A 23,010-nucleotide genomic window follows, 5' to 3' on the forward strand; every position below is an offset into this window, starting at 1 on the left:
GGTTTTAGATTTGTACGGAATAAGCTCTCTATGTAAGAAAAAATAAAAGTTCAAGGAAAACAAAACCATTACCAAAATCAAACAATTGAAAACATAATTTGGACGCTTTCGTGATGCGTCTTGCCTGTGACACAGCTGGAGCTGATGGCATTCTTTATGTATTTTATAATATATATAATGTATATGTATACTAGATTATTCATTGTATAAACTAACAACATCATCAGTATCAGTATCAGTTAGTTAACTCAATGTGCAACAGCCAATGAAAGGCGTACACTCGTCGAACGAAGAAAATACACATTTCCAATCGAAGATCATCCGAAAAAATGAAAGAAAACTTATAGGCGATGTATAATTAAAGAAATTGCAAACTGTCTGCTTAATTGGTACTTGGTAGTTTGTAGGTGGTGCGTATGTGGTTTCATGTATTATATGAAGGACATGTGGGTATTTGTGGGTGTCTGTGGAAGGCGCTTCGTGTGTCCTTGTTTCGTTGAGCAACTAATTTAGTTTAGATAGCGAAAACAATTTTTAAGGCGGCTAGGCGACAGGCAAACAAATTATGCGGATTACGAGCTGATATATTTATGTGTACGTAGTGGTGATTCCGAAATCCCAGCCAGCTTAGCTAGCCCTCGATCTGAGATCGCAGACGGGGGCGTGGCAAGTCCCCAAAAACAGCCTCGCCATGGACACTTCTGGTCAGCGCTTGGATGCTGGCCGCTATGTCGATGTTGTCCATTCCCTGACAAAGAGATTAGTCATTAGTTTCAAATGATTCGGAGGAATAAAGAGACATCTTACCTCCTCGCAGCCCTGCCCGAAATTATTGTTGTTGGCCACAGCAGCTCTCTCAGCCAGCGTGGTGTTGGCTATCTCGATGGGCAGACTCCGGGCGAAGTTCATCAACTGCGCATGGCTGGGACGCCCTCCACCGCGCACTGGTATGGAAATGGAGCTGTCAGGGTCCAGAGCATCTATAAGTGGAAAACATATTGTGGTAAAAACAAAATTGATTTAAAGTACAATTTTTTAGTACTCACCTTCAGCTTCATCCGCAGCTTCGTCATCTAGGACGCTGCGTAGGCCATTCTGTTGGCTCAGCTGATGGAACGGATTGTGGTGATGCTGCTGCTGATAGATCAGGCTGCGCGGGTAGCTGGGCACTGGCACGGACTGAACCGGCACGGGAGCATCCACATCCTCCAGATCGAACAGACAGTCATCCGCATCTTCGGTAGCACTGGACTGACCCACTCCATTTGTGGTCAATGTCTGGGTGGGTGGACCACCAGCACCGCCGGCTGCCGATTGCTGCCGGAAGGTGGGACTGTTGCCCACGCTCATGGGCGTGGCTTCTGGGGTGGCGGGCGGTGTGTCAAAGTGCGACATCTTCCTGGCCATCGAGACACTCTGTGGGGCCTGCTGCTGCTGCGATTGCAACTGTTGCTGCTGTTGTTGCGCCTGCAACGGTTGCTGCGGCTGCTGGTTCAGCGTAAGGAAGTTGGGCGGATGTGTCAGCGTAGTAGTGGGTGTGCTGGGTCCACCATTCAACTCCCGACGGCTGCTGATGGTGTTCCTGCGCCGGGCAGTGGCACTTTGCGGCTGATTGGCCGCCACATCAAGGGCGGGGAGCATGGCACGATCGAGAAGCTCCGAGGCCTGCTCGGGCAGCGCACGTATAACTTTGAAAAGCAACGCGCAGTCCTGATCCGATTTCTCACGGAAACTGTTCAGCAACTGGAACTGAGTGCGCGTGTACCGCTCGATTCTCTCGTTCGTCTCCACAATCTCTTCCTGCAATCGCGCCTGCTGGTGCGCTTGTATCATTCTCAATCTCTGCACCCTGGCATCCGTGGGATTCGCTGACAGGGAGCCGATGCTCAGACTCGATGCGGAGTTGGATAATCCACTGGTGGGTCGAGTGGAAGCAGAGTCACTGCCTGTGTGATCCATGATCAGCAGCTCGAAGGTCTCCGAGAAGGCTTTGTTGGACTTCCTTTGAGCCAGCTCCTCGCTGCTGGTCAGCAGCGTGCAGTTGATGAGGTAGAGAGTGGGCGTGGCCCCTGCGCCCGCCGTCAATCGCTTGGCGCACAGCACCTCCTTGCAATTGATGCACAGGCTCAGCTGCCAACTCTGGCCAGCAGCTTCCAGGGTGAGACCATACAACAGCTCCCGCTGGTTAATCACAGCCACGGTGAGGTCTGGAATGGGACCATAGGCCTGAAACGGTAAGAAAAGTTAAATGTTAATGGTTGTTCAAGAAAATATTTAATGACTAATTTGTAGAAACAAATACCAGCTTCTAAATCGTTTTGATTCATAATGTACAAATTTCCTATTCCTATTTATTTATTTTTTACATTTTTTATTAACCACAATAAGTGATTATTGATTTGGGGTATTAACTGGGGTATTCACTGGGTGCAACCCTCACATTCATATTAAATTGGATTACCTTTAGTCAACAAGTTAGCTGATAAGACTTTCCACACAGTCTGGTCAATGTCTGATAAAGAGGGATTACCAATTTGCTCCATTATTATCTGCACTTCTGATCACGACAGAAAAGCCTTTCTTCGATGTTTACCCAGTCAACAACCCCGCCGCACAGTAGTTCAAGTGCAAATTTGTCAATTATGTTCATTTCGAGTGCGGCACCCGATTGTGGGAAGACTTATCGGCAAACAAGAAACCGCTGATGAACACGAAAACAACAAACAATTAGTGCAATTGCAAAATGATGTTGATGTCAATGTTGGGGTACCAAACAGCAACAGACAACTTGAATTAGTCTAGTTGTCATGGTGACAAACAGAAGATGTGATCGGTAAACAAGTTCATGATATCGCTGAATCGATTAAAATAGTCTGGCTTTCGACTGCCCAAATAGAATCATAAAAGTGACGCTGTCATTAAAACTTAAATATGCCCCTCTTATTTATATTGTTGAATTCCAATTCCACCACTTATGCAAAATAATTCCGGCATGTTTGGAATTGTAGCACGTGTTTGCCGACTGACACAGGAGAGAAAAACACTTTTTATAGACGTGCTTGGCTAAATTTGACACTTGCGTCCAACACAATCAAGTAATATTCATATAACTTGGACAATGAGGAAGCCAGGGCGAACCGAGGAGCGGGTGGGACACTGAACACTGGACACAAGTGCACATACAACCATTCGCACACGTAGATACACCGAATTAAATTGAATTAACGTACGAAGTGCAAGCGTCAACAGAAATCAAATGACAACGTTGCCCCTGTCAGCTAAGCGCTTCTGAATCGCATAGCATCGTTTTCCATATAACCATCATCACTTTTGCCAGGTGGGCAGCGAAAATAGAAGATCATCTCCCCGGACCTAATCACATATTATTTTAGAGCTTTGCTCTGTTAATAATAAACTGGATAATAAACTTAATAATAAACAGTTTTAATTATTGCATTTAAGGGACAATCGTAGCCTCACATTGAATCAAGTTTCAAATCGTGCAATTAAATTCTTGAACTAAAACGAAAAGGCTGATATTATTATAAACTTAGCTGGCAACTCAATTTCCGGGATTTTTAAATTGCAGCTGCATTCGCTCGTCTTTATTTGGAAATTTGTTTTCGCATCCATTTCGGACAATAACAAGTTGCGGTCACACCCACTCAAAAAATATTGTTTTCAATGCAAATTCCAAACTTGTTTACACCGAGTGCGGTAATATCTAATCAGACCCAGTCAGTCGGCGGCAATAATTATATGAATGAAACAGCAAAGGCACTAAAATGTGACACGGCAAATGCATTGTTGTCAAGTGTTTTGGCACTCGGCTGATATTGTATATTGTATATTATTGCTGGCAAACGCATAAACATATTTATGGGCTCAAGCCTATTTGCTCGGCTTAAAATTGCAGTTTTATGGCTGTTTTCGTAACCGCAAGACCCGACTGACTTGTTGTACTTGCTGCTAATTTGCTTCGCTGATACCCTGTAAGATGGGGATTTTGGCGGAATGAGTCGTTCTGCTTTTGTTCGATTGAGGAACCGATAAGATAAGTGGTATGTGATGAAACAGCACAAATACCACAATTGTTTTTTATTTTAGATTTATGATTTGATCTACTGGGAACTTGCAATTAAGATTAGAACACTTTCCAAATTGTGAAGGTGTATAAGTAACCAAAAATATCTTTATCACATTAAATATGCCTTCAAAAAAACAGGTAGGTATTTGAATGGAAAGTTTCTCGCCATCCGAATCTAGGGTAACTAATAAATCGATCATTGCTGGTCGCCATCCATCATTCATTCTGGATTTTTTAGCGTTGTTTATGGTTTTATGGCACAGCTGAGCTTAAGGTGGGTGTTTTTGTTGACTCGTTTGACGGGCCCCAAACGGCCCAATCGCCACTATCAGTTAAGATTCAAGAGGAACTGTCATCATAGCCATCCTGGCTAGCTGAATTACATTGCACTCCCATGCAGTTTACCCTATTACTTGCCAAACATTTTGCATGCGATTGCGCCTCTCCCGCAATTCGCGATCCCCCAAATGTCAATGACTCTTCTCAGTGACTTTCAGACTGCAATGACAACAATTGAAGGCAATAGTAGTTCTCGTCGTCGTAGTCGTAGTCGTCGTCACTTCATTGGATTGCTTAATTAACCTAACTGCCTGTTCGAAAGATCGACTCTTGCTTAATTGAAATAAAATGTCTGCGCTGTCCTGCTAATTATGCTGTGGCGCCACCTAGTGGCCGAAACCAGTGGCTGTTAGCTAATTAAATAACCGTTTACGTTCGACTTTGACGTATGACCATTTGCTTTATGGCCAGCCCGGCATTTGATTAATTGTAATCGCGTCTTCTAACCGAAACAAAAGGAATGAAACCACGTAAATAATAATAAATAAAACATGGCGTGTTCTTGCTGGATGAGCTTCTGAAAGAGATGGCAATCGGCTGGCCGAAAGAGATGCAAAATCGCCAAAGGAAACGCGCCAAGGAGCACGTAACTCAGCCGCACGCTCTTCGCATATCGGAAATCAGTATAAAGCGATTTAATTGAATCGCGACATTTAGGTAATGTATGCAATCTAGACGGAATCAATTGCATTGGTGCCAACTGTCGAAAACGTTGTCCAACTGTCAGCGGGAGTCCGTGGATCACTTAATATGCATGGTGGATGTCTTTAGAAAATCCTATGCGAGTGTGATAAATTGCAAATAATTTATTGCAAACCAAAATATGCTGTATTCATAAATTGATTCTTGAATGAAGCTCAGAAACTAAAGCGATTTATTAGACTAGATCTATTAATCTTTTTAACTTCGTATACTCCACATGTTAATATAACTTTAACTTGGTGCGAAAGCAACTGAAACTGAACTTTACGTTTTTCCTGCTAATGCATGTATATAATGATATATAAGCACATAATGTGGCCGTAAAGTCGACTATAACTTGAGAGTTATTTTCCTGCAATGTCAGGTGGGAAATACAACTGCATTATCATGGAGCTATCAAGTGATTCCGCTGCACAGTTATGCTGCAAAGCGAATAATGACGGCTCTTAAAGCGGTTTGCTATCATCTTCAATTGCCTGTATATGGGCAGTATCTAGTTTATTTGGATTTTTCTGTATAAACGACTGGGGCAATTGAAATTCATATCAGCGGAGTGGTGTCTGGAAATAATGCATATTCCCATTCCCGCCTCTGCTTATGCAACCAGAACGATTCCCATAAAACAAACAACTTTAGAGCAGAATGTGTGTAATAATTTCTCGCATTTTGCACATTGCTGCATAATTAATTTGTTGTTGTGCGAGGCAACTTTGCAGTTTAATTGATTGCCCGGCATTAATTAGGCCTGTGGCGCGACACTTGATGTGCCTAATGGTTCTGCCTAGGGTCTGTCTGTCTGTCCGTCAACCTTTCTCTACACGAACCCTATTATTTTCCACTTGCATATTTTGTTGCATATCAATTCGCCTTGCTATTGACTTGGTGAAAAACAAACACATTAAGCTGTGTCCAAAGGGAGAAATGAGCTGTTTGTGACACATAAAATGAAATATCTTTACTTTTAACGGCTCCGATAAAGATGGCACGCAAGTAAAGATATGATAAGCAAACAATTTGTGCCTTAAGCCCTTTAAATTATTATGTTATTCTCCTGTGAGATAATCATTTGCTTATCACTTTATCTCGTATTAGTCCGATATCGCACTTCAAAGTCTTAGAGCAGCCAGGGGGGGTGAGAATGCAGGGAGGGGGCATTAACCTGTTGCAAGTGCTGGCACCTTCGTTAATTACCAATCAATCAGGTCGTCAATCATCCGTGGCTGGCACACCTTTCGCCCAAAAAAAAAAAAAAAGATGGAAAGAAATGAAAATAACAATCGCTCGGCGGCCGATTGACGCATTTTCCTTCGTTTTGTTTTCCATTTCTAATTCTATTTTCATTGGATTTTACTTTTGTTTTTATTTTTTATAGCTTTGAGATAACTCGCCTTGTTGCGTTTCATCGGCAGAAACCGAAACTGAGCCAAAAAGAAAATAAGTTGTAAACAAATCAACTGGCAAAAGAAACTACGAAAATAATCTTTTATAGATTTGGATTTGTATCCCCCTCGAAATGGGGGGATCTGCGAGGAGGGGTTCGCTTTGGGGTGCGACTTGGTTCGCCTCGCTGCTCACGAATAATACAATATAATACCCTCTTCCTCTTTGGATTTTTTCCTTTTTTATATATTTTATTTGTTTTCATTTTTTTTTTTTTTGGTTTTAGTTTGCCTTTGCCTCTTTTATTTTGTGTCGAAAAAAAGCAAACACATTTCGCTCAGATACGTCGACGTCGTCGTCGTCGTTGGCCATTATCATAAACAACTTTAGACAGCTGGGGACACACGCGCGTGCTGGGCGTTTTCGCTCTGCGGATTGCGATGCCAATTTGTATGGCCGCGCTCCACCACCACCAGTTGGTTTTCGAAAAATTTCCACTACCAATCGGCGGGCTTACGATTTGATTTGGCCACTCCATTTAGGGCCTTTGTTGTGCTCCTCCGTTTCTTGTTTCTTATTTCTGGTATCTTATTTTTGGTTTCTTGTTTTTGGTTTCTTGTTTTTGGTTTTTTAGGCTTCCAACAAGGGCCGCCAATGTGAGTCACTCGGTGGCCCAAGTTCGATTTAAGCCCCCATCAAAGTGTCTTTGGGTCACTTGTTGGTCGAAACTTGTTTCTTTCGGCCATCTAATGGGCCTAATATTTAGGGATTTGGGTTTCTTTCTTGATTGGGATTAATTGTTTTCACAATTTAAAAGGGCCAGTTTACATACTTCATTAAAATGGGTTCGTTTCTGAGTCGTACCAACGCAATTCAAGCTGAATACAGATTTACATAAAGAGCATTTTCGCTATAAAAATTGTATTTTAAAGACTGTTCATCTTTCAACTAGTATTTATATGATTAATTAATATGATTAATTTTAATGGTGGTTTTGTAAGCTTCAGTACAATTAAATTTCTGCCAAGTGTTTACTACAGATCGTACACGTATTACAAAATTAATTGCTGTCATGTTCAACTTTCTAAACCAATTTAAGCTTATTGTTTTCCCAGCCCCCTCCCCACCTTCCCCATTCGCACTTCCCTAATAAAATGTTGCCTTATCTACGAAAAAAAAAAAAAACAGTAAAAAAAAAGCGTATCATTCAATGTCGTTTGAAAAAAAAATCTGATAAGGCCCCAGACCCAAAACATCGCATATAGTCTCATCAGCCGTAGTGCCTCCTCCAACCCCCCTCCCTCTCCGTCCCCTCGACCCCTGCGCTCCCAAAAGATATATATTTCGATCGGGATTAGAATGAGGAACTGGGAAAAGGCTAGGGAAACGTGCACACGTGTGCTCCCCGCCGACAGATTAAAGGTTTTTTTTACCAGGTAAATAATGTGCTGAAATGAGTCGAAGCTCGATTGCCTACACAGGAAAATAAGTTTACCTATATATGTATATAATTACTCACTGTATATTTCTTAAGGCGCAAAACTCATTCTAAACTTGTAGAGATTAAAGAACACAACATAACAATCCTCTTATGAAGTAAATATTATATAACCAGAGAGCAGTGTGCTGATCCTGATATGAATATTTAGAAATTTGAACAAAATATGGTGATATTTTTCTAAAATCTGAGAAAATTTAAAATATATTTTAAATTTTTATTTGTTATTATTATATTACTTACAACCGTAATAATTCCTTACGAACTTTTTTAGGCATACGCTCAAATCAACTCATTGATTTCGCTCAGTGTGTAACAGTAAATTAAGCGCAACAATGTTTGCCCATCGGCGGTGCTAAACAGACTTCGAACGGAGTGAGCAAGGGGTAAAAGGCGTGGAGGGGCTGCAGATTGGATGGGGATTGGGGGACTATGAGAATATGAGGTAGGTGTGCCAGTGTTATCTAAAAACTTTGACAAACAAATTTGCGTTGCCGTGGATTTTGTTTGCCCAGCGCACCGCACAGCCAGGCAGCCGGCCTACAACTCAAATTTAATAAGCAAACAGCAAAGATGGCGGCATTCTCGGGCCCAACGTCTGCTGTTAATTGTTAGTTTACTCGCTTTAGCTTTATACACACTCACACTCACACCGGCCATATAAATAACAATATAAATATACGGCCATCTATGTACATGCCTACTAGAATAATGAGATCATCTGTAGCGGGGTCCGGTCCCTAAACGCGACCTGGGTCTATTTTCGGAGCTACCGAATTATAGAGTTGTGATAAGACCTGATTATTTGTGCAAGCGGTCTAATTATAGCTCCTCCAGACGTAAATACAAGACAACCAAATATTGATAAGAATATCAACAATAAGAAAAAGTAGTACTTAAATGAATTCAAGAGTATTCGCAATGCAAGAGGTTGATGATTCAAGAGATGCGTACTGAAATTCATCTGTATGTATAATCAAGTTAAAAACAAGAGTTTTGATTTCGATCTCGAGACTCTTCTTCTTTAAATATCGAAAACAATTTTTTTATCGTGTATTTTTCTCTCCTATTTGCGTATTAAATTTGGACCCGTTGTTTCGTGTTTATCCGAAGTAATCAAATCTTTGTGGCCGCACATTTGACACAGTTTTCATTATTTATTTATTTCTCGCCTGGCCACTACTATTATTTCTATTTTTTGGCTGCTTTGGGCTGTGCCTCAGAGCAAATATTTATGCCAAGCCATCATAATTGGGGGGAAGCGATGAAATTAACCCCTCACCCGAATAAAATCACGCATGCTAAACGTGATCGAGCAAAAAAACAAAAACAAAAAGAAAGAAAAATCAGAGAATCAACCCCCCAACCCAAAAAATCCCACCCCTTTTGGCATACTTCATCCCTCTTGCACACGCAAAATAAATTATTCGCGTTTAGATGTTTTGAAAATTGCCCGCTAGCCAAGAAGAGGTGTTTTCGCTTTATTTTATTTATTTTTTTTTATTTTTAGCCGGCTGGCGATTTCTCAATTCAAGAATTTATAGTTCTGTTTACACGAGAGCGTCGAGCTGTGCGCATTTGTATGGCACTCAGTAACTACATACATATGTTTGTACATATGTATGTGCAGATGTAAATACAAGGCCTGTGGAAAAGGTTAAGAGTTTACGAGCAAGGGCCAGGCTCATTAGATTGGCCCAAAGATTGGTCAGTGCGGCGGAGTGGCTGAAGTGTGGGCTTTATTACAGAGTACGGCACTCGACTGCGGCTGCCTTCAAGGTTATATTTGTTAAAGATTAACATTGGTTTTCAATTAACCGACACGCGCGCTGCCAACAGCTGGTCATATATGTATTTTTCCATATATTTATGGGGGGTTAAAGGGGTGGTTAACTCTGATTGACCAGCGTGTTCTTCTGGGACTCTGAAACACTGACCTTGCCATATCAAAATGGCAATTTCCTGCTCGGAATGATATGCTGCTCATCAAGGGGTCAGTAAGTGGATCAAATCGCAATAAAAGAGATAATTCAACTTGCCATATTAATATCCATTTAACTACAAATGAGTGAAGAGTATAGAATACAACTTTAACAATTTCACTTTTAAAGGGCCATCTCAAAAGGTGATAACGTAGCCCACAGTTTTGATAAGAAATTTCTTTTATAAGCATATGAAATACATTCAGGTGCGCATTATTATTCATTTCTTAGACACATTTCATCACCATTGTTTATTTGTTTACTTCTTTTTATGTTTTTCTTGGCCCAGACAGCAATTAAGCCCTACTCGCCTGATTTTCGATAAAGTAATAGTGATTTCTCGTTGCCAACTCGGGCGCACTTATCATTCCACTTACTATTATTGTTACACAAACCCATGCAAACCGCCTCGATTCACAGACTTTACATTTGATAATGGCTATTTTTAGAGTACACAAACGTTGTCACTGCAGCCGCGCCTTATATTCTCCCTCCATATGAGGAGAATATAACTTAAACTGATTGATAACTCGTGCTTGGGATTTGCTTTGTTGATATTTGTTTTGTGGAATCGGTGGATTGGAAAACGGTTTTCGGTTTCATAACGCGATTTACTGGGCTAAAAACAAACATGGGCATTAGCATATGAATGCAGTTGTTGCCTCTTGTTTTAGCTTTATTCATCAATCTGGTTTCCCGCCCCATTCAGAGATCGTTTTGTTATTATTTTCAATTAACCCATTTCCACAGGTGAGCTGTGAACTATTGAAAAAGGGCGTAGGCAAGTGAGTGCAACTGATTAAAGGTTCTAATCGTAAATAAGCGACTTCCAAAGGCAAAACAGGAGGCAGACATCGATTGACGACAGCGCGACTGGCAGCAATCGGTTTGTATATACTCTATACTTTATACTATATGGAAAAGTGGCAGGGAGTTTCTGTATTTGTGTCGCCGCGTTTTTACCGTTTGATAACCTAGAAAAGACGTATAGGTAGGTGTGAGTGTGCGAGTGTGTGTGCGTGTGGGCGCTGGACAATCAAAATTGATAAGGGGCGTGCTCACAATCACAGCTACTATTACTGCTGGATTAATAGGCGATGGCAAACAAACTGCAAGATACATAAAATCATTTAGTAAATAACTCAGTTCGAATCTATCCACACTAAACTATCAAAAAGTATGCGCAATAATGGTACTTTCTGTTTACACGGATGTTTTAGTTTACTGTTTTCCCATTAAGTTTAAAATCTCTTGTTTGTAACAACCTCCCTTTATAGCTATAATAAATAATATGATGTACCCAGTTAATTCGCTTTGTAGACAACGATCATATTATTCATGGCAAAATCATAGAGCATAATTGAGTGTTTTAAAAAACACTCATAATTACAAACAGATGTCACATTAAATGCGTTTCGAGTTAGCGAGCACTATTGTCAGTCAATTTCACTTGTGTTACACAAGTCATTAGGAAGTTCGAGTTGACTAAATTCAAGCATAGCCTTGTAATGGCCCATCACACATCTTGCCCATATGTCGTCCGGCATTTCAACAAATTTTATGCATAAATTCATAATTTAAACATTTCGGGGCCTACGCAGTGGAGCGCCTTTATGAGTAGAGATTGGGGAGGGGAGGGGGGGTTCAGTTGTGGGGCTGCTGCTCCGACTGTCAACTTGCCCATCAAGTGGGCCCCAAAAAGCCATTCGCCAGCGGTCCGCACATTTATGCCTTAGTGACCCCCTACCCGGCATTCAATATATTCATTTTATGGCTGCCTTTTGTGCGCCTACACATGGCAAAACTGAATAACATTGAAATTTATATTAACCATGGCAAGAAACTACTGTGCCTACAAAATTATAACCAATTTACTGTAATAACTCAATCAAGAAGGGTGCGAATTTACAGGGTATTAGATGGTACACGTCATGTGTTACTCAGTTGAGATTTTTGTAACTATTATATTGATATAAAGTTGTTTTGATCCAAAAGATCCATAGGGAAAAAAATTGAATTCCCAATAGATTAACACTTTATTAGTTCGCTAGCAGTCTGGGCACTACTGATATCGTTCGGAATTTCTTCGAGTGAGCGGCTCTTGGAGCCACTCCCCCTCTTTGGGCGCCCAATGGGCCTTTAGGAGCCGCCCCTTTCTTCCGCTGCCCGGAGTACTCCTTCGACTTTACGGCGGTCCAGTGCCCGGCCGGCCGCATTTGGAAATCTCGAAAACTTGTTTATCCAACACACACACACACACACACACTGACTCAGGCACACACTCGAAAAAAAAATATACTGGCAAGAGATGGGGGAAAGAATTATAAACAAGTTTTTTGTTTTGTATTTCGGCTCGACCGTTGTTGTTCTTCCTCTTTCTCTGCCTCTGTCTCTGCCTTCGTCTTTGCCCCTCGCACCGCCCTTCTCACCCAACCCTCTCGACCGCTCTTTGTGCTTTTTACTTCTTGCTTGTGTTTTGTCGCTGGTTTCGTAATTTATTCTAAAAGCGTTCCGTTTTGGCTCTACATAGAAGTGTATACATATAAACACACGAGCCTGCATACTGATTTATACATACAGACTTATACTTGTGGCGTACATATGTACATACATACATATATATATATGTATGCTGTGATGTGTATTTGAATAACAGTTATACCCTGATCGATGATATCGAAACTAACTCTTTAGCTGTGAGATACTTTTCTTGATTTTAAAACGCACTACGGTTCTATGTTTGCTTGTTTAGAAACTTTTACAATTAGTAACTTTATTATCCTAAAATAAATTACCACTTATATTCTAAACTACAAATGCTTTATTAAAATGCCAATATTAAAGTTTACTCTCATTACCCCTAATAAATTCCTAAAAAGTTTTTCAAAAACTAGCGGATTTGAGAAGATAGTGTATCTGAGTTTCGATGTAGTTGCCCAATTTGATTTGCTTTGTTTTCATTTCGTTTTTAGTTTTGTTGTGAGCTTTGAATTATTCAAAATAACACTTTTGGTCTATTTGTTCGCGTTGCTGTTGTTGTAGCACGCCTCAGCGCTTTTGAAGTGGGTGCAACACAACACAACACACAACTCAACACACAGAGCAACAAAAGCAACAATAGTGGCGATAGCCGACGATCCGCCAACCGCAAAAACATAAACTAACAAGACGTTGCCGTATTGGACAATTCAATTTTGCATTACAATAAATACAGCACTCGAGTTACAAACGTGCGGTGAAGGTGCTTTTGTGCAAGCACCGCGATAACCGATATTTTCGAATAATAATGAGTTAATCTACTATATATGTATATTCAAAATAAAAAATATTTAATTATATTTTTAGCATATAATAGCACTTAGAAGGGGTTTGAGTTGGTAACATGCCCTGTGAAAGCTAAGCTATTACAATGGTGGCATGATGATCCTCCAGAGGCCCTGTCCACCCACTGGCTGTCAAGCCGCGGACCAGCAACTTCAGTGGCTGTCAAAATGTGACGAGTGCCGTGTCCGAAGGAGGGGATAAAACGGAGACAGAGTGAAAGAAAGGGGGATAGGGAGATTTAACCTTGAAAAGTGGGAACAAGACAAGCGGTGATGACGCAGATATTCAGTTGTTTTTATTTTGTTAAATGGATAAGGTAGCACCAGAAACGAAAGATGGAAAAATTCGGCTCAACTTAATAATAACAACAATTACAGACAGAAAAAGTGAGGCAAACACTTCTTATACGGCGCGGGCCCACCAAAGTATTGTTTGCTTGCAAATGTCAACTACTCGAGAACCAGTTTACCTTCTCAATAAATACACTTATGATCCGAATTTATGCACATAATTTCAATATAAATATATTAGCTATTCGATTATGAACTTAAATAAATTCATAATTCCTAATGGAAATTTTAAATGCCAAGATAGATACTGCAAATAAGCAGAGTGAATATTTCCTTAACGTATATTTATAATTTATTATCATGCAAACATTTGATACCTTCCTATCGCTTTACCGAAAACATTGTAAATGATTTATCAACAAAACAAATTAGTTTTTTTTTTTATGCTTATAAAACAGTTGGTAAATTCCAGTTGGGAATTTACCACTTGTTTATTTATCTTTCAATTAAGTAATGAAGGAAAAAATGAAAAACAACATCAATTACAACTCAGTAAGTATAAGAAGGTTTTTCCATAAATCCCTATGTTTAAAACAAAAGAACAGATATGAATGAGTGTATTTAAGTAATGACTAACGAAAAAATCGGTGATCTATAATTTATACATTTATACTTTATGTACACAGATACATACATATATGATCTTCTTCATAATTAAAAAAAAAATTCCAGGTGTATTTTTATAATTTTTTTTTGTAGTGACACCCCTAAATACTTTTACAAGAAGTCAAATAAATTTGGGTCTTTATTAACCATTAACACACAACTTCCGAATTCCAGAACTGGAATACTCGACTTCGCCTAACCCCTGAATGCCAACCCCTTTGCAACTTTGTGACGTTTTTGGGAAAGCGAAACCGAACTGAAAATTTACTAAACGAAATTATGCAAATTACTTGCTGAGGGTGTGACAAATGAAAAGCATGAGCGAATAAATCATAAGAAAAGGCGAATAAAAACGGGAAAATAAGGCGAGTGAAACAGAAGCTGACGCAGGAAACTAAAAATACCGGCGATCAGGTTGGCAAAGAGAATACCGAACATGAACAGGGTGCTCCTGCTTGAAAAGAAGGAGCGAATGATAAACAGGTGCGGAAAGGAAGTGGACTGCGGGAGAGGAGAGGAGGGAAACGCAAGGGAGCGGAAGAATGATGCGAGTTGCAGGCCGAAAATAAACCAGAAAATGTGAAGATTCCTCACGAGTTTCCCATGAGCGAATGGATGACCCTATTTCTTCTTGCCCTCCCATATTCCCTACATCCCTTCATAGACCATCTCCCTTCCATTCCATTCGCATTCTCATTCCTATTCCCGATTCCAGGCCTACATATGTACATATGTATGGGCCTATGTTTGTTTTGTGTGTGTGAGAATAGGCGACACAGGCAGAAACGGCAAAAAGCAAAAGCAAAAGCCATAGGCCGGCACACAACATAAAGAACGATAATAAAAACACACACACTCGCACAACGCAACAGCGCAAATACAGTGAATTTCGCTTAACAATTACCTTGATTAATGCAACTAAAAAGTTTCCTTTTAAGTTAAGATAGCTCTAAGTAATTAGCATCTTGAGCGCAAAAAAGTTAATTTTAAGTTATATATTAATCTTAGCATGTTCTACTTTTGTTGTATGCCTTCTTTTGTGTTTACATTTTATGGCAACAACAATATATTAACGGATTATGAATGCATTAGTTGGTGAAATTTGTATTCTATTCCCTCCTCTGGTCCTTTGAAACGTATCTCTACTGTGTGCCCGCAAAGAGAGCGAGAGAGCGCGCACTAGTGTCCCAGCATAGGCCTTTAGCCCATTGTTGTTGCTTTTTATGCTGCGCCGTTGTTGCTTTTGCCTACCCCCCAATCAATACATGCTCTATCCTGCTCTAGCACTTTGCCAGCGATAATCGGTTGACGAACTATATAGCGACTATAGTACAGTGAGACTTACGTGCTTGAAGAACTCCATTATATGGCCGTAGAAGACGAAGTCCAGTGGATACTTCTGCTGGAACACCTGCGACAGGAGGATCGCGGTGGGTACATCGCCGCTGGCGACCTCTGCACCGCCCACGCGGCCCCCTGTGCCGCTGCTACTGTTGCTGCGCTGCAATTTCGAAGTCGAAGCAACGAAATTCGAGCATTTGCACGAGATCAACATGATTTTGTTATTGCCGGTTAGCTGATAACAGTAATTGATGCTTTGCTCTCCTTCTCACTCTCTCTTTCTTTCTCTATCTTTCTATATTTCGTCTCACTTCACTAGCAAAACACTTTGATGTCCTTCTTCCTCTTCCTTATTTATATCTTCACAGCGCTTGATAATAATAACAACAACAATAACGAGTTCTTTAAATTACTTTCCCGCAAAATGTTGTTCGATACTTCGAGTGCAATTCAAAAACTCCTCGATTCAAAAGTCGAAGAGCATTTGCGGGTATTCCGAGATTTTACGAGTTTTCTTCTGGTGACCGAAAACAATCGAACATAGCATACACCCACAACCGTTCAATTTTTTTGTCGACTGTCTCCGATATCAGGAGGTTGATTGCCTGAAGCAATCGGTTATCGCAATGCAGTGTGACCATGCGGAAAATACTTCGATGTATAGAAAATTCCCTAAAAAATCTTTGCATATGCAGTTCTTGGTAACACCAGATGACAGTGATCTGGCAACACTGTAAGTTGCAATGTTAACGAAGCTTGCGGTTAACAGAGATAAATATTATTTTAAACTGTTTAGTTGCGAAAGCGTTTTACATTGAAAGTAGTATTTCAGGCATTTAAAAAATTATTAAAATAAAAAAGCTAATTTAACGGACGAAAAAGATTTAATTAACTAATTTTTCGTTTCATCCTGGGGTATACATTAACATATACATGTTTGGAGTTGCCACACCGTCAAACTATACACTATAAGTCATTTTGAAAAGCCTAGACTTGAACCATGTCAAATAAGTTCTACATGTAGCTAAATTTATTACATATAAATAATATGAGTTTTTGACTTGTTAAACTGTTATTAATATTAAGAGCAAATGATTAACTTGTTTCGGAGCTCAAAATTATGGCTGCACAATTGAAATCTTCTTTCAACAAATGTGTTTTAATTTATTGCTAATAATGAACCTATAAACAAGAAATATTTTTATGCAAGTAGAGAGCCCCGTAGACTGCGGATATCACGAACTCCGGGAAAAATCCCGCACTCGGGGGAGGTACCCCACACCCTGGGCGGACCTGGCACCTGGCACCCGATGGTGAATCCCAGAGGAGACGCACCCAGAAGAGACCACACACCTGGAGGAGAAACCACACCGGAGCTTTTGTAGTTCGCCTTTTTTCGACGTTAATACGGACATCATATACGGCAAAGAAACGACGGAAGGACAGGATCCTGATCATACATATACATAGTTTACACGTCTTAAGATAGTCTGAAACGCTTTATGGTACATACTTTGCAACGAATCAAGTATACCCTTTCATGTGTGAAGAACGGCTGTGAAAATGAGTCTGGTGTGAATTTGCCCCCAGTTGCAGCGCGTTGCACTTGCACCACTTTTCGCCAATTTGCTGAAAGTTTCATTTGGTCCATTCGCACCACTTGCAGCACTTGATTAAATTCCGGCCACCGGAACTTCTGCCACCGCCAAAGGGGCATCAAATATGCATGCTCCTAGTGAAGATACACAGCTACAAAGCCACTCTGAGCGCAGTGCAGCCCACCAAAAGGCGAGAAATCATAAAGTTGGCCACGTGCCGCAGGCTGACTACTTCTTCAGTTCCGGCGGTCAGGTCAACTTTGAGCCACTCCCTCCCAGCTTTGGGTTGCCTGTTGGATGGGCATAAATTATGCGCGACTCGGGGCGTTCGCCCGTCAAATTTGGCACCTGGTAGGTAGCGCGGTCGAAGGTCTTACAACACCGTAGAGGGGAGCCCGCTCCATCCATCTCGAAATGAAAGTGTTTGGGTTGGCGGGGGGAGCTGGTCTATATCCACATATATTGTGTTGGCCCCATGTAAGCTTGTAAACCGTTTTGCGGCCTGTTGGGTTCACCGTGTAATTGAAATTGCGCTGCGTACGCGGCATTAAGTCATAAAAGCAACAACTACAGGCCACTACTCTGTTACCCAAAAAAAAAAAAAAAAAAAAAAAACAAATAAATAAAGAGAAAAAAATATATAAAACAAGTTTGTCACACTCTGAGGCCAGGCACGTACTCGCCAAGAGGTCAAAACGCGCTCTGGACATGATGAAGTCGCGAGCAAATTGTGAAACTTGTCCGTTTCTGTCCACCACCACCACCATCACCATCATATCACCATCATATCGCCATCATCATTATTATCATCTTGGAGCCCTGCCACTTGGCCACTTGGCCATGTGTACTGTGCTGCATGGGTCATAAAAGCAGCGTACTTAGAACAACTTAACACAGAAACCGAAACGAACCGAAATTCCTGTTCAGGCAACAAACATTTAATTAAGGTCTCACTATCTCCCGGGTTCTGGGTAAACCTCTTTTTATTCAGGCGCTACCAAGGGTCACAGTACAGCATCTGGTTGTGTAATACTGTAATACCATCTTTATAGAGAACGTTGACTTGGTACCGTTTATGGCGCTTTTGTAAGAGGTGAAGGATTGCGGTCTGTGAAAATGTAATGACAACTTTATGGATTTGTCGGAAAATTTGTGGGAGATGCTTTTATTTTTCAGAATAGATGTTATGGGTTCTTTGACAGACCTCTTAAACTAACTTTTGCCTATTCTTGAACTTAAAAGTAAGGATAATAACAATAACTACTGTTAGGCATCGTATGTTTAGTCATACTTCACAAACTTATTTAATATATTAAGTGACAAACTGTATTTACACCATATTTAAAGCCACTCGAGGAAATATGTAAATATGTATCTATTATTGTACGAAAGTGGTTGAAGTATTTCATATTTTAGATACCTTCTCTAACCAAATTCCTGTGGTTTGTAAAGTAATTGCAGCACATTTAGGAAAAATTGAATGCAGACTCTACTCACTAATCTGCCGATGACTTCTGCCCGCCTCCTGGAGCTTTTGTAAGGAGCTGGATCCTTAGCTCGATTCATCCTTCGGCACATCCTTTCCCAGCGGCATCCATTCGCTCCCTCTTGTTATCCTCGAGCAAATGCACGAAATGCTCCCTCTCGAAATTTGATCTTTTTGCCGTGATAAGAAATCGAGGGATAAGAAGGCGCAAGGCATAAACACGCTCGAGGAAATGCCTGGGCAATTGCTGGGCCCGAGCAGTTTGTCCTTTGTCCTTGGAGGACCTTTTATGTCTTATCAAGGCGAGCAAACTTGGGACGCTCGCCGGATCCCGCTGCCATTGGTCCCGATCTCGATTCCAATTCCGAGCCCAATTCCTGTGCCGATCTTGGATCCTGTGCCAGCTCCTTGGATGTACCATATGTATGTACATACATACATACATAGCTCCTGGTAACACAATACTTTTCGAATCCAGCACAATTCCAGCTCCTTTTTAAATTAATTCGCGAGAATTTAAGGCGGAGGTGCCATGCGGTGTGTGGTGATCCTGGCGTGTCCTGGCGCGTCCTGGCTCCCATTATTGTGTCAGCAACTTTACAAATTGCGCATAGAAAACAAACCGCCCGCAAATGCCAGGACCAAAGAGAGATTCCTTTGTCCTTCGCAATCGCTGTTTATATTTGGTGCTGCCTGCCCTGAATGGCAATCAATCAATCAGCGATTGCGATGATCGCGTATCGATTTCCATTTACATAACGCCGTTTTCGGCACGTTCATTCTCTAATAAGGGAATCAATTGCGGTGTTTATTATGCGGTAAATCGAATTACGAAAGGAAATTTAATATAACGAAGTTATGAAGAATTTTACAAAGCAGGCAATCATTTAGCTTTTTTATTAATGATGTAGAGTTATTTGCTAAGCTTAAGAACTTTTAAAAATCATAATCCTTGATATGACAAGTCCTGTATTAATGCTTAATATTAAGTATATAATCCTAAACGAACTCTTTTATTTATAGCAAATACATATTACCTGCAGCACTGTAAGTCAGCTGCAACCAAAGTATCTGACAGATACAGTCTGTGCCACCCGTGCCACGCCCCCAACGACTCCCTACTCCCTACGACTCATGTGTATCCGAAATGAGGTAGTACATAGACACCTATGGGCACACTCACATTCAGAGAGCAGTGCGGAGAACACTCGACCAATGGGAGCTGCTCGCATATGTGTATCCGAGAGATTATGTATCTGTATCTGCAACTGTTTTCGGTTTTCGGTTTTTGGTTTTCGGTTTCCGGTTCGGTTCTGTGACGCAGCTCGTGCCGCCAAAGAAAACAAATATGTTTAATAAAAGCAAGTACGCAACAAGAACAAAATTATCTAGTAATTGCATAATTAAGTGTGCAGGACGGAGGGTAACTGTTTAGTTTTAATTTGTGTAAATTGCCGGCTTGATACGGATCGCGCGTGTTGACTATACTACGAGTAATATGTACCCTCTGGAACGAGGGATTATTAATTGAATTAGCGCCTCGCCGGCGAAGAGGATACGATGCTGTGAGATCTGTATCTCTGCGATCTGGTCAGCTAATTAGCGGCTAGCCCCAGCTCACAATTTCAGACAGGAAGTTGACAGCCAATTGACAAGCTTCAAATGAAGATGAAACCCTCCATTAGGCGATGTTTAATAACCGAACGAACCCTAATCAAAATTTGCATATTGAAATGCCGTGTATCTTAGGAAGTACTGGAAAGTGAAGTGAATTTCCTGCGGCACATCCATCACGAAATTCGCACGGTATTATTGACAAACGGATATGGGATATGGGGTATGGAGTATGGAGTATGGAGTATGGAGTATGGGATATGGCGCTTTCAAAGTCATTTTCCCAGGCATTGTACCGCCCACATCTCATCATTCAAGCACATCCTTATCCTTATCCTTATTGTCATTGCCTCTATACACATCCCCAGGATACACATCACTCCCCCAATCGGTAAATCACGCTAATAAGCCGGTAATGAACATAATGTAAGTGTAGCCCTCTTCACTGGAGTGTATGTTGCATGTTTGGCACACATTCCGTGTGCTTAAACTCCTCGAACAGCCCCCTGGATTTTTCAGGCCGGAAGAGGAAACATTTTGCCGAGGGGTTGTGCAAAAAAAAAAAAATAAAGCAAAGAAAACAATTTTTCACTTTTGTTTTTGTTTAATAGGGCATGCGAAAATATTTCACTCGCCTTTAACCCTCACCCCTCACCACTCATTGTCAAGGACTCGAAGTGAGTTCATTTCGCAGCTTTTTTGCTCCTTTCTGATTTCCCCCCCCCCCCCCCCCCACCGATCATCATTTGTCTCCATTTGCCACACGATTTTGGGTGTTTTGCGGGCATCTTCATCAGTCCGAAAAGCAAAAGTTGCAGCTCCGCTCCTTTGCCACCATCTCGCTGACTGATGGGAGCTACTTCATTTGTCAATGTAACGCGATGCGATGCGATGCGATGCGATGCGGTCCCAAAAATGCTTTTCCCACATGCCAGCCAGACTTGGAGTTGGCCAACACTCTGCCACAGAGTTGCTGGCTAAAGTTAGTTAAAGTTAAAGCCAAAATGAGTGTGTGGCAGAAGTGCTGGCTGTTGGACATCCCAGTCAGTAGTCAGTTAGCCAAACTGTCAGTCGACCAGCAGACTTTCAATCGTCGCATAGTGGGTTTTAAAATATTGACAAATATTTAAGTGGTATAAGAATATTGCCTTAGATATGTAAGTACTATGTATCTCTATACCCTATACTCTACGCTTTACGTAATACTATGTATCTCTATACCCTATACTCTACGCTTTACGTAATACTATGTATCTATATGCCCTATACTCTATCCTATACATAATACTCTTTTTCAACCACCTATTTTTATAGCTAATCTATGAAGGATGAGCTGCTAAATAATCAGTATTTCAATCCAATCATCTTCTAGTTTCGTCTGAAGAGCTTCATGTCCTGTGACCACTGTAGCCTGTGACCACTGTAGTCGCCCCTGTGAAGAGAGCGTGTAAAAACCCGTCAAATGCCACGAATACCAAAAATAAAGCGATGCGATCGCAGTTGCTGCCTCTGTACGTTGGAGGTTTTGATTTGCAGTGCCATCGGCATTGCCATTATCAATCGTTTTCATCATCATTGTCATCATCATCAACTGGGACATATTGGTGACGCTGAGCGGTAAACAAACAGAGGAGTTCGCGGAAAACACGAGATGTGTGTGGGGAGTGGGGAGTGGGGAGTGGGGACTTCAGGGGATTGGCATTGGATACAGCGGATGACGCGCCTGGCGGTCTGGCCGGAATGGATATGGGTAAACGTGGCTCGTAGTGGAGTGCATGTGGGGGCAAAACGATCAATGAAGTTGAGTCTCCTCTTGTGGCTTTCGATTGTGGCCGGCAATTGCGATTGCCAAGTTTTTGCCGATCGTGTTGTGTAGTTGCTGTTTTCCTTCGGACGTTTTGGCATTTGCGGCATGGCGCTAATTAACAACTGCCGGTGCTTTTTAGCCACTTGAAGAGCTTGGGCCAATTGTTTTAGCCTGATGATAAACATTTTTATTGATTTGTGATGATTGCCGCCGACAGGGAGGCACTGTGCAGGAACAGCAGGTGCAGACTTACATATATATAACTTACATATATATGTAACTTACATATATGTACGTACATATATTGACTGGCATAGGTCGGTGCCTCTTTGTGCGTTGCAATTTATTAAATGCGATTTATTTGCAATTGCTTCCCAGAAGCAGGAGGTGCTGCGAGATTAGACCGACCTATGCTACGATCCATCCCCAACCGGTTTTGGTGCGTTCCGGGAAATAGAAGCGTCATATGTTGGCGGCCCGGGTAATTGCCACCGGTCTTGCAGATAGAGATCACCCAACCGAGATGCCAATTTGTCGCTTTTGTGTGGCACAAGGGGCTCAAGGGGTTACGGGCTACGGGTTACCCTGTTGCGCACCTTTTTTATGGCCGTTACGTGTCGCGCTTGCCGAAATAAACCAGAAACGAAATATTCGCCATAAAATTTGGACTTGGAGGAGCCCTCGAGGTGGAGACCTCGCCTCTGCTCGCGCATGTCTGTCAGCTTCCATAAAAACGGAGAATAAAAGACACACTTCTTATCAGATTCCCTGCCCCACTTCCCCACTTCCCCCTCCACCCCATCGCATCAGTTGAAAACTTCTAAGTAAAGACATAAAATACCTCGCGTTTTGGTTTCAACTTGTGTTTGTTTTATTTACTAAATATTTTCCAGTTG

At 41.4% G+C, this 23,010-nt stretch overlaps 1 protein-coding gene across 1 annotated transcript; it reads right to left on the minus strand.

Moving 5' to 3' along the window:
* Window positions 1-94: 94 nt before the first annotated feature.
* Window positions 95-16,215, minus strand: LOC120444343. Its single transcript, XM_039623916.1, has 4 exons — window positions 15,614-16,215; window positions 1,047-2,226; window positions 808-980; window positions 95-748 (listed from the first exon to the last, which is right to left on the minus strand). The coding sequence occupies exons 1-4, from the start codon at window positions 15,821-15,823 to the stop codon at window positions 632-634; spliced, it is 1,680 nt and encodes a 559-aa protein (XP_039479850.1). The 5' UTR covers window positions 15,824-16,215; the 3' UTR covers window positions 95-631.
* Window positions 16,216-23,010: the final 6,795 nt, after the last annotated feature.

The sequence above is a fragment of the Drosophila santomea genome, chromosome 2R, assembly GCF_016746245.2.
Source record: "Drosophila santomea strain STO CAGO 1482 chromosome 2R, Prin_Dsan_1.1, whole genome shotgun sequence".
In the NCBI taxonomy this organism is placed as follows: Eukaryota; Metazoa; Arthropoda; class Insecta; order Diptera; family Drosophilidae; genus Drosophila; species Drosophila santomea.

Bases quoted from the DNA above. Each gene is read 5' to 3' on its own strand.
- LOC120444343 (XM_039623916.1), bottom strand. From the start codon at position 15,823: ATGTTGATCTCGTGCAAATGCTCGAATTTCGTTGCTTCGACTTCGAAA. The intron at 2,227-15,613 runs GTAAGTCTCACT...TTACCGTTTCAG, and splicing joins TAATGGAGTTCTTCAAGCAC to GCCTATGGTCCCATTCCAGA. The intron at 749-807 runs GTAAGATGTCTC...TCTCTTTGTCAG, and splicing joins TCGGGCAGGGCTGCGAGGAG to GGAATGGACAACATCGACAT.